Source organism: Oxyura jamaicensis, chromosome 20 (genome assembly GCF_011077185.1).
Source record: "Oxyura jamaicensis isolate SHBP4307 breed ruddy duck chromosome 20, BPBGC_Ojam_1.0, whole genome shotgun sequence".
NCBI classification, from domain to species: Eukaryota; Metazoa; Chordata; class Aves; order Anseriformes; family Anatidae; genus Oxyura; species Oxyura jamaicensis.
This window is the reverse complement of record NC_048912.1, coordinates 8100858-8113273: the sequence shown is the minus strand read 5'-3', so window position 1 is coordinate 8113273 and position 12416 is coordinate 8100858. Positions and strand designations below refer to the sequence as shown.

The following is a 12416-nucleotide window of genomic DNA, read 5'->3' as shown; positions in this document are numbered from 1 at the left end:
GGTGTTAGTTAGGGCCTGTATCTTACACTGCATTAAAAAAAGAAAAAAAAGAGGTTTGGAATCCCCCTTCTTATTTGTTTTAATTATCACGTAATAATTTGCAAATCAGATGCAGTTGGTTGCATTCTGTTTATTCCCATTTGTGTACTGGTTACTGCTGCTGTGCTGTGAGTGATAGAGAAGTTTCGTGTTGGTCCAGGAGAAAAGTGCAAATGGACTGTGCTTTCCCCTGCCAAACTCTTATGGTGGCCACATGGACATCATGAATCATCGCTAGGACAATGTGGGTGGTGGAGGAACAACCCAAACAGAAAGCGTACATCTTTGGAGTAGATCCACCATAAATCTTTCAATTCAGCTACACAGTGTAAAGAGAGGAGGTGGTGCTCTCTGCACCCTTTGAACTGATGCAGCTGTCAAGGGCGCTGAAGCATGGACACTGCAAGTCCATTTAACAAAAATAAATCCTTCCAGCCTCTAGCTTCAAGCAATGGAGTTCTAGTTTCTTTTCCCCTTGAGTTCCTTTATGTGTCTGTCTGTCACCTCAGTGATGTTTTTATGACTGTGGTTTCTTAGGAGGCTAATAGGTAGAGCAGGTGAACATACTTGAACACCTGCCGGATTCAGGAGACCTCACTGCAGGGCAGGATCAGGACTGCTGTGTTCAGAGTGCACACCCAACTGCCCTGGGAATTAGTGTCCGTGGCAAGCTGAAGCTTTTGTCTGCACAGTGTGCAAAATGGAGGTGGGCTCTCATTGCACATCCACCTCTACTAACTGCAGTGGGTCATGTGCGCAGAAACACCGTTGTTTTTGCCATGTCTATCACTGAAATAACAATAATGACAATAACTCTTCTAATGATATCTGTACTTCTTTACACCGTCTCTCTGATTTCCAGTGCTTCTGCACATCTCTCATTCCAGATGTGCTTTATTTTAACTCTGGGCAAATCATTTATTTGAAATGTATTCCTTTCAATTTTAAAAGCAAATAAGCAGGGATTGTTTTATAGGGATTTTGCTCTCAGACTTGCAGTTTTCAGTATTCCTGTTGCATTGCAAGCTAGCAGATTTTGAGATTTACACTTTCTAGAAAAATTCTTGTTTATAAAGCACAACAAGTTGGGCCTAATCATGCTATCAATCTTCTTGGACCACTGTGGTGGTTTTACCGTGCTAGGCAGTTGAACACCACAACCGCTCTCTCACTCCCCTCCTCAGATGAGGAGGGGAAGAAGTAAAGGAAAGAACAACTCACGGGTTGAGATAAGGATGATTTAATTAAAAAGGGGAAATATATATATATATATATAATTAAGGAAATATTATTATTAATTAAACAATTCAACTAAAGGGAAAAAAGGGAAAGGGGAAAAGGGAGGGGGAAAGGGAATAACTAAACAAAACAAGTAAAGGCTATGTGGAAGTGCAGAGGAAAGAAATTACTCTCTACTTCCCACAAATGAGCGATGCTTGACCACGTCCTTGAAGCAGGGCCTCAACGCACATAGCCAGTGTTCGGGAGGAGGACAGACGTTTTCGCAACGAGAGCCCACCCCTCCCCTCTTCTTCCTTTTTCCACCTTTTATTGCTGAGTGTGACATCATACGGTATGGAATATCCCTTTGGTTGGTTTAGGTCAGCTGCCCTGCTGATGTTTCTTTCTCACTTTTTGCCCACCCCCTAGGAGGGTCAGAGAGAGTCCTGATGCTGTGCCAGCACTTCTCAGCAGCAGACACAACACTGGTGTGATACCACTGCTGTTCTAGCTACAAGTGCAGAGCGCAGCACTGTATGGGCTGCTGCAGGGAAAGTTAACATCCCAGCCAGACCCAGTACAACCACTCCCTGCAAAAGTTGAAAGGAAATCACAGCTCCCTAGAAAGGTTTTATTTTCATAGATGGGGAGAGTGATGATATGTTATATACACATTTAGATATAGTTAAAATGAACAATAGATTAAAAAATATAAAAAGAATTTATAGCTTCTTACAGCCCTCCCTTCTGGTCTGCAGTTGCAGATCATGGGACTTGCTTAAAAAAAGCAGACAAAGCGTCCAGTGAAATGGGGCCCAATCCTTTGTTAACGGGGTGCGGGAGCCCTCAGCAATCGGTTTTGGAGCAGTGACCCCTCAGCTGTACACTGCCAGACCCCAAAGGGAAGAGTGGGGCAGCTTGGACAAGCAAGGAGGTGAAAGAAGCAATGTGTTATTTGAGCTGTAGCTCCTGTTGGAAGCTGAGTCCTGAGACAGTGCTGCTCCAGACCCAGGAATCCCAAGGCACATACTGACTGACATTTTATTATGAGTAAAGCCCCTATTGCATGTTCTTATCTATGCAGTAGATGCCTTTTACAACCCATACTTGCTGTAATTGTGTAAGTTGATATGTATCTGCTCGAAGTCAGTCAAATGACTCGGAGTATGAGGCAGTCTTCTGGACAAGACAATTCTCTGTAGAAAACTGTGATGGGAAGGCATTATGACACACATAATGTGAAAAGAAGGTGGCTTGTATATTGGTTTTGATAATAGTGAGGAACCAGGGTTGAAGATTAGAATCTTTTGTGGGAGATGTGAAAGGAAACTGCATGGCTGGCAAGAGTAATGTTCCCCTATTCTGTTATGTCAAGTCTGAAATTTCTCACCATGCCCCAAACAGGGAACTAGATGCCAGTTAGTAGTCTGATAATTTTGTGAATGATCAAAAAAATGTCCTAGGGAATGCAAAAAATAGCAAACTATTTTCAACAATTATCTCTTTGAACTTAATGATGCAAAATTAATGATGCAATTTACTCAGACAAATTAAAGATAAAAGAGAAACCTAAAACATTTTAAAACTTTCATGTTTTCCTCATATCCATCCAACAGAGATGTTTTCTGTCTGAATCCAGCAAATAACCGTAAATCTTTCATGCAAGCTCCAAGCTCCAGTTCTATTACTGAATTTCTAAACTTAATGAACTGAAAAAGAAGATTTAAGTTGTGGAGAATTGAGCAGATCAGGACATATCTTAGAACCTGGATCCTAACTCAGTCACACACACTGATTAACATCCATGACAGTGTAGGTTTTTAAGGTATCTTGACCTGAGACAAAAGCCCAGCATCTGGGGAAAAAGCAAAGAAACAAACTACTGTGTTTTTGTTTGTTTGTTTTTTATGGAAAAGTCTGAGGAAGAAAGCACAAGTCTCTGGGAGTAGTTATAGATTTAGCAAAAGTGAGAGCAGTACTGCAATCAGACATGATTTCACTTGTTTGCAACATGAAGTTCTGTAGACAGTATACAAAATACATTTGCTATCTTGCTCTTTCCGTGATAGTTTAGACAGCACACACACACCACCACTTTCTCTGCTCTGCTCAGTTTGTGGCTAGAGCCTAGCATTTAAAGCTGGGTGCTGGATCCACTCCAAACCGACAGAGCAATGGATGGGATGAACCAGTGGAGTACATTATTGATCTCTGTGTTGAGAGACACATCTGATTTTTACATTAGCTAAAGGCGATCACCTTACAGGTTAATCTCCCATCCTGATTATGCCTTGCAGCGCAGCATATTGAAGTGGCTGCAAACCAGAGCAGAGGACCTGCCTGGTAGTTGTTCATGCAAAAAGATGTCAGAAGTGGGGAGGGTTGGAAGGGTTTTGTTTCCTTTGGGTTTCTGCTCTGTTTGGTCTTTCTAAGCAAAAGAGGAAGGCATACAGCAAATCCCATCTTTATGAACACTAAAGAGTAACAAGTGTATAAAATCAGGCAGATTTGAGTTTTCCCTTTTCTGCTAGGTAGACAAAAGGGTTTCAGGGTAAATGTGACACCTTCTGCTTTTTCTTGATATTGCTGATGAAAGCCCAGCAGATCTTTCTGCCCACAGGTTTACCCCGTGGCTGAAATGTGCTGCCTGCCCCAGGTGTTCTTGTCATCCCTCAGGACAATTGTTAGGCATTAAGCTGGGGATCTCAGAAAAACACTGCAAAACAGGAAAAAATCTAAGGATCACGCACACAAAAATGCAAAAGTGTGTGGCTGCAGAAACGGAGTTGCCATAGCTGTTAGAGACTCAGTGAGACAGGGTGGAATCCAGTGTTTTGGAAGGTTTCCCCGTATGACACAAGATTTTGGAATTTTACAGCTGGTAAATCCTTATTAACACAGGCAGCCACTACTGGCCTGGATTCCCTGGCTCACTGTTTACTATGGGGGCGCCTAGTGGAAGTGTGCCTGGTCCTGATTATTCAGCTTTGAATCTTAATTGTTTAAAGAGAATATTAAATAATAATAATAATTCTGGGAATAAACAAAAGGCAGAGAGACAAGCTCCCATCACCTGTTGACAGAAAATTGATCATGTAAAAAGCTGGCACAGGGAGTGGAATTCCCTATTCTCCCACTTAGTCATCACATCCTGGTGTGACTCATTTTATTACATGGAGGTTCCCAGTGGTTTTATTTTGAGACGAGCTTTTGTTTAATAATTTATACACAGACACACACAAACACACACGTATAATCTTAAAAAACAACAAATCTATTCTGATGAATTGGCATAAGGAATTATTTGGAGGAGCTCTGGGATGACAGACTGCCCCTGCTGCTTCACTGCTCAACTACTGTATTTATGTTTTATTTTAGCGTGAATTGAATTCCTCAACAATAGCTGGGGAGAAATCTTCTCTAGACTTGTTCTCACTGTGCAAAATGTCAGATTTGGGGCTGGGCTGGATGGCGGATGACTAATCCATTGGCCTTTTACCTCCCAGACCTTGACTTGTATCTTTGGCCTTGGTGACTCAAACTCACGTCCTCAGTAAAATGAAGGCACTGGCCTCAGCTCACCATAAACAGAGCTTCACTAACTGCAGTGGGCAGTCTTGCTTCAGCAAGAAAAAGAAATCTACAGAAATCAGAGTCAGTTAAAAAGTCAATAGCTCTTCTTTTGCAAGTTGTAAATTCATTCATGCTGCATTTGCTCTAAAGTTTAAAAACTATTCTGAAATAAAAGCTTAAGAGGCAGCAACTGCTCAGGTGTAATGCTGAGCAACCTTGCACTGACGTGAAGCAGAATAACTTTCCAGCTGAAACCAGAATTTATCCCCCAAAAGAGTAAGAGATTTTGTGTGCGTTTTCCCCTGCCTATAAGATTTCCACATCCCAGAAGTAGTGTCTGTTTTTCTGGAAAGCATTCATTGTTATTAGCTTTGTTCTTGGGGTAGCTTAAAAAGGCTTGCCTGTTTTCCAGAGATGCCTGTCATGTACCGATAAAACCTCACAGAGATAATTGCTGTGCATTTTTGGAGGACTTTCCAAAAATCACAGTGAATAGGGACAATTCATTGCAAGCCCAAAGGGAACTCTGCAGAAATGTGTAGCGAGGGCAGCTGCCCCATTGGCTACCAAGCTCCATTTCTTTGGGGAGCTTGCATGGTTTGCTGCCTGGGAAAAAGGTAACAGGTTGTTCATTAAGTAATTTGTGTAATGCTTGACTGAAAAAGCAATGTACATTTTCAAGCATAAAATCACATGCAGGCACAGAATCACATACAGAATCGGCACAATAGTTCACTTAGTCTTCAGTTGGAGAGAGCTGCAAAGAAAATTTCCTGAACCTCTCAGTCCATCAGTCATGCTTGTTCAAATAAAGCAGTAAGTTTGTTTCTCTGCTAGTTACTGACCCCAGAGTCATGAGTAAGGGATCGTGAATAATGTGTAAAGGCTGTAACTGGTTCAGAAAACCTTTAATTGGCTAATTAAAAAAAGCCCTATATGGGGCTGCAGAGAATCACCCAAAATGTTCCTAATGCAGACTGACGTTTTGATTTTCCCCAAAGTTTGAAGCAAGACTTTTGGTATGATCATGGTTTGAGCTAGAGAGGGTAGAATTACTTTCTTCCAACAACTCATTCATTCCTCCAAAGAGTGCTGACACAATCAGATCTCTCATCGGGGTTTAATGCTAAGTCTCATAGCCCTGAAGCAGCACAAAAATCTCTATTTCCTGAACATTTAACTGACCTGTGGTGTTAAAGACTTGCCAACTAAGACAAACCATTAAACGAGCAGGGAACCACAACAGTAAAAATATTGCGTGAGGCAGCCATGGCTGGTAAGACCTCAGGGTCCGCATCCAAAAATATTTTATCATCTTGAGTGGAAGTACCGCTCTTTTCAGAGACATGGATTGAATTCCCGATTGGGGAGGTAGAATTTGAGCCACACCACACACGTGGACCTGGCACTGAGCTCCCACGTGATCCCTGCACATACCAGGGCATCCTTGCAGTGCTCTGGCTGGCACGTGTTGCTCCCAGGACAGCCCAGCACACTCTCTCTGCATCTTTAAAATAATTCAGCAAAAATGATGCTGTTGTGCTTTTATAGTTTTCTTACTTCTCCGCTGTTAGTGCAGGTTTAATTATACACAATAAGCAATTATCTGTACTTGTAGACTTTATATTAAGTTACCAGTAAAGCTGGGGATTAATCTTCTCTGTCTGCAAGCAGGGAGAGGACCAGTCATTTATCCCGTATGTGGCATGACAGAATTATGGGATAATTAAAGCCAGAATGGACCTCCGGAGGTCGTTGAGCCCAGCCTCCTGCTCAGAACAAAATGCACATGCAGCGTTTAGGCACCACCTGGGTCGCAACCCTGGTGCTGCAGAAAAGGGCCTGCTCCTCAGCACGCACGTGGTGACGCTGTTTTTGTACTGGGTCTCTGCTCCACCGTCGTATCAGCAGTGTGGTTTTTAGCACATCCTTACAGTAACAATGACATTTTTGCTGATGACTTCCTTGAAACATTCACTTTACTTTTCCCCTCCCTCAAAAAAACTCTTATTTATGTGCATTAAAAAAATAGAAATGTGCTGACAGTTTGGTGCAAGCTTTCTCTGTGCAAAATTTCCTTTCATTGTCCTACAGGTGGACCTTAGAATTCTTCTTAATTTACTCTTTCTGCTCTCTGTGAACTGTCTGAGTGTGACTAATCGAAAGATTTACTCTTGATTATAGAAGGATAGGTTAAAGCAGAGAGGTATTTCTGCACATGCTTGTATTTTTCGTTTTATTCACAGCTTCCCGTATCCTTCTGCCAAAAGCTCACTGTAACATGCCTATCCAGAGGGATTAAAGGAAAAGCAAATACCGATTACCTCGAACTAAAGTTTGTACACTCATAACTATAAAAGTGAAGCAGTGAGACAGATGGAGCCACATCATGATATTTAAGCATAAAGGTCAGCAAGTAAGCTGCGGAGTGCTTATATTCAACAGGGCTTCAGAGCTTAAAGCACAGGGACGATGCTGCTGACAGATTTGTTAGGAACCTGTTTAGCCTGCTGCAAGCATGAATATATCCAAACAGAAGCATCCATCATCATTAGAATGGTAACCCCAAATACATTTCTTTCTTGTTCGGTTGGGCTTATTCTCATTCTTAATCCCCCGAGACTTTGGACTCAGCCTAAACATCATTTGATTTTTATGGTTGGCTTCATTAGCTTTTAGTGCAATTTCAGTGGCTCAGTTACTAAACCAAATCAACTGTGATTGTGGTTGCATATGCTTCACAGGCCTCACGAGTACGGCAGATGACTCTGAGGCCTATTTCTCCTTTATTTTTTGCTTTTTGGAAATCCTTTTGATTTCTACCTTCTATGTGAAGTTAGTGCTGCTGCATCTGCACAGACTGTTTGAATTTAGCAGTACAGGAACAAAGATGAAAACATTCTGCCTGGAGGAAAAACAGTGTCAAGTATTCCCACTTGGCTGGCCTTGCTTTCAGGACATCTTCATATTGCTTTGCTTACACTGCTCCTGATGCACGTCTCTATTAGAGCTCTCATTTTGTCACGTCTTCTGGTTTTCTTTTACCACCTTTTTTCCTCAAAGGACTATAAAAATTTCTCTTTTGGGGTTGTTTTGGGGGATGTGGGGAGGTTCCCTAACACCTATTGTGATGGTTTCTTTTCACAAAAATAATCTCAAAGGGGAATCCCCCCGTTAAGTATGAATTGTCCTGTCATCAGACATTTCGTATCTGCAGGATGAAACCCACAGCCTCCCACTCTCCCGAAGTGTTTACCTTTCCAGCCACGGTGAAGCATGAGCTGCATTAAGAGGGGTATAGATTTAACCGGGAACAGTCCAGAGCAGTGGCCAAAGCAAATGCTTGTTATTAAATAATGGAATACTTTCCATTCATTTGCACAGCGGTCCTCTGGGATGTTAGGGCTAAACAGCAAACCAGGCGAGAGGCTTGCTGGCTCTAATTACACCGCTCGCTCTGGCCGTTCCTCCCCGCCTGCCGTCACCGATCCACATGCTAGCGTGGAGAAGACGACTGACTCACAGGGGAGGGACTTGAGACGCTGAAAAGAGAGTAAAGTCAGAATTATTTTGCGTTTTCTCTGTGCACCAAAATGCTGTGGAAGCACTAGAGCAAGGTGTTTGGACGTCACGCTGCAGCGGTGCTGTTTTGTGTGTGTGTGTGCAAGCAAAAAATGCACGGAGCTAAGGGAAACACCCGGGGACTGGGCAGGACTGGAGGGAGAGAGGGGCACACTGTGGGCAACTGATCCAGGGAAACCCTCCTCCTCCTCTTGAGTGTTTGGGGGCCAGAACGTAACAGAGGTTTCTTGGGGATGGGTACCAGGGGAGGCATGGTCCTGCCAGATTCACTGGGCACGCTGGGACCCCAGGGATGAAACGACGGAGTGTCTGTGGTGCGGAGCAGCAGCTTGAGTCCTTCTCCGGGAGATGCTGTCCCGAGAGCCAAGCACATCTGTCAGCTCATTGTCTGCGGAGCAGAGAACAAAGAGAAAGCAACAGAAAAAATGCAAAATGCATTTAAAAATACTCTTTCATTTCCCTTTTTGCCAGAAGCAGAAGTGCTTAAATAACAGAGGACAAAAGCAGCTCTTGCAGAATTTCCAAGAATCAGGAAAAATAAAAAGTCCTCTGAGAAGTGTTTTTATGAGCCTTTACCCTGTGCTGCCAGACCTGAGTAAGCAGGAGAGGAACCCCTGCAATTCCTCCCCCTGTAACGCAAACACCAGCCCAGCCCTGCAGTACTTCAGAGCCCGTCAGTTAGCCTGGCTACGTGTCCCCTGTTCATTTTAAAATCAAACTTTCAGAAAGGTACAAGGCATTTTTTTTTCCATTGGTATTTTTCTTCTGAAAATTGGCTAAAAGACTCAGCGGAATTTAAAATCAAAGGGCTAGAGATTAAAATCTAAAAAGCAATAAGGAAGGCATTGCTAAGAAATATTTCTGGGAAGTGTGAGCAACAGTAGGTTGAAGAAGCCTTTGTAGCCAGATGAAGCACCCTGTCTGGGTACAAATGTCCTGTGACTGCTCACGTACTTACAGCACTGGGTTACTTTGGCATTACTTACAAGGGGATTCCATTTTATTTTACTTTATAAATACCGTTTTGTGTAACTCAGAATGGGTACGAGTGTAACTAAGAGCAGGAAGCCTTCCTGTGGGTTGGAGGCAGAGGCTGTTGTACATGTCATGAGGTGCTTCTGCTCCAAGCCTGGTGAATATTTGGTCCTGTGCGGGGACTTCAGGCAGGGCTGCTGGTGGCTTTTCTATAACAGCGGTGGCAGCACAGAGGTGCAGATCCACTGGTGGAGGTGTTGGGCTTGTTCTTGATCACAGGAGTTGTATTGTTTGGTATGTGCTGAGGTTTCATATTACACATATGAGAAATGAGTGTAAATAGCGAGAAGGCATGCAAACAGAAATCAAGCACCCTACGTATCTGGTTTCCCAATTACGGCAAGATTCTGTCCCTGTTGAACTACTTCTAGAAAAACCTAAGCTCCGGTGAGAATTCAGAGCATCTGCCAGTTTCACTGTGCACCAGCTCTACAAGCCAGCCCCAAAGTGGCTCAGTTTGCATGCTTCGGTCTCCATGCAACCAGTGCCAGAGCTGGATGTCTATCTAGTCCTTTCCTCACCTCCCCACCCAGCCTGTCTCCTACCACACTGGTGGGGAGCTGCGTTAGCTTAAAACAGCAGAATGTTTGCTGAGTCCCTGACCCACTATGACCATTAATGAGTTATTTGACCTTCTGGTGCCCTCCGTCAAGTAAATTTGGCTGAAATCAAGTCTGGCAAAAAGCAGATGGTGCACCTGTGCAGAGCGTTTCTTTCCTCGGTTTGCTTAATTTCTACATAAACATTTAATTTTAATATGTACGTAAGTCTTTTCCTGGCAAGAGAAGTGTTCAAGGATGTGTTTAAATTAAATGCTGTTCCTTTTGGTTGTAACTGGGAAGGTTCTTGAAATTAAGTCAATTTTGAGAGTTTTGCTGACCTGATGCCCTTAGTTTGTCCTTGATGTTTTTTGGTTTTTTTTTGATTTTTTAAGTCAAGCTTTGTGATTAAAAAAAAATACAGTTTCATTAATACTGTGATATTCTTGCAGATGGACAGCAGATCTGGGAAATGGAGGCAACAGTGGATAAAGATAAGAGCCAGCCTGTAAGTATGCAAAACATTGGATGTCCTCTCGTTGAGCTTCTCAGACAGCAACTTGTATTCAAGGGATAGTTTTCAAAGAGCGTCTCAAAAGCAGAAAGAGCAGCTATCTTACTGCTGTGATGACCAAATGTCAAATGCTTCAGCAGTAGATGTGTTGCAAAAAGAAACTATTCATTTAGCAGTAACCCACAGCAAATTGAATAACTGCTAGATTTTGTGTTCTTGCAGAAGACTCTATTGTATCAGCCCAGTTTTGAAAGAGTCCTCTGCAGGATGCTGGCTATACTGACTTCCTTTTGCCTGTATGGAAGTCTTGGGTGCTCTGTACTGGGGAGGACAGGATTTGCACTATAGTATTTAAAATTAACATTGATCTTTCAAGGGAATAGGCCTCATTGTTCCCTTTGCTTAATGGGACCTTACTGTAGTTGTTCAGTGCATTTAGGAGCTAGCACTGGCATTGCCATGGGCCATGCCTGTCCTTGCGGAAGAGAATGAGACACTTGCTGTTAATTTCCATGGAAGCAGGATCCGGCTGTCTATAAGGAAGAAGCCTATAGAATAATCTAGTTTATTCTAACACACGGAGGGAAATCTGCAATATTTGTTGCATTTCCCATAAATTTAAGGGGACAGTTGTCTTGGCAATGGGCTGATCCTGCTTCATTCACTTGATGGGAGTTTGCCAACAATACTTGTTTCTCAAGCACAGAATGGCTAACAGCACTGCTCTATTTGCCGCCATTCGGTGTGTTTTATTTGTAGCTGAGACTTCTCTCTCCAAGTTCAGGACAACATCAAGTACCACAGAGGATACAGTACATAGAAACTATAATACCAAAAATCTTGCAGTTTTTTACCATCTGCCCTTTTTTCCTTTCTTCCTCACATACCCTTCTTTAGAGGGATGAATTGGAAAGTTTACCTTCCTTTATCTCTGGACGTGTAATGTGAGAGACACACCCAACACTCTGCTGTCGGCCTCAGTTACTAACTCTATGCTGTCACCTTTCATTGTTTCAGAGCATGCTTTTTGTAGAAATACCAGAGTACCGGAACAAGCACATTCGCACACCTGTGAAGGTGAATTTCTATGTCATCAACGGTAAAAGAAAAAGAAGCCAGCCCCAGCATTTTACCTATCACCCAGGTAATTGTCAAGGACAGAGAAAGTTGTTGCCTCGTTCTCATGAGCAAAATTTTATTTTCTGCTATGTTTTTTTGTTGCCATTATCTGAGGATCTAAATCTTACTGTTTTAATTCAGCTGAGTGCAGCTAAGCATCAGCTACTGTTTGGTTTAAAGGGTGCATGTGACTTAGGATCAGGAATTTCCCATAAATTTAAGGGGACAGTTATCTTGGCAATGACCTGATTCTGCTTTATTCACTTGATGGGAGCTTGCCAGCAACTTCAGTGGGAGCAGTACACAGTTGACGTGTATGACACTAAGATAACATCAGATCTGGGAAAATGTAACAAGGGCTTGGTATGGAGGAAGAAGAGCAATATATATTCTTCAGAATGAGGCTGGTTGAGAAAAATATGAATGCTTTCATGATGTTCTTCCTCTTGGGAACTGGTGAGCAATCTCACAATAAACGCAACAGGATTACTAATGAGATTCCCAGAATTTCTCGGCTTTGGCTGGGATAAAAATATTGTGAGAAAATTGGAGTATTGTGCTTGTGGAAACCAGAAAGCATAAAATAATAGTACCAGATTTTTTGCAAGCTTTAAAATGATGTCTTAATTTGGCTGGTTTCTAAGGACAGACAAACATTCATTCTGGTTCTTATTTCAGTCTCCTCCAGCCTAAAAATTTTTGGTCCTCTCACCGAATTTAAGAACTGTATTAGGACATCACTGATATAAAGGTTTCTTATAGTTGCTGAATTGTTCTCCTATGGAATAGGAGAA

The 12416-nt window shown here is 42.5% G+C and overlaps 1 protein-coding gene across 8 annotated transcripts in view; it reads left to right on the top strand.

Moving 5' to 3' along the window:
* Positions 1 to 12416, top strand: part of NFATC2 (nuclear factor of activated T cells 2) — a 105129-nt gene that overhangs the window by 60528 nt on the left and 32185 nt on the right. For all 8 annotated transcript variants that reach the window (XM_035344034.1, XM_035344032.1, XM_035344030.1 and 5 more), the window contains 2 exons: positions 10442 to 10497; positions 11521 to 11647. In XM_035344034.1, coding sequence (XP_035199925.1) covers positions 10442 to 10497; positions 11521 to 11647 — 183 coding nt within the window. The remainder of the gene's footprint in view (positions 1 to 10441; positions 10498 to 11520; positions 11648 to 12416) is intronic.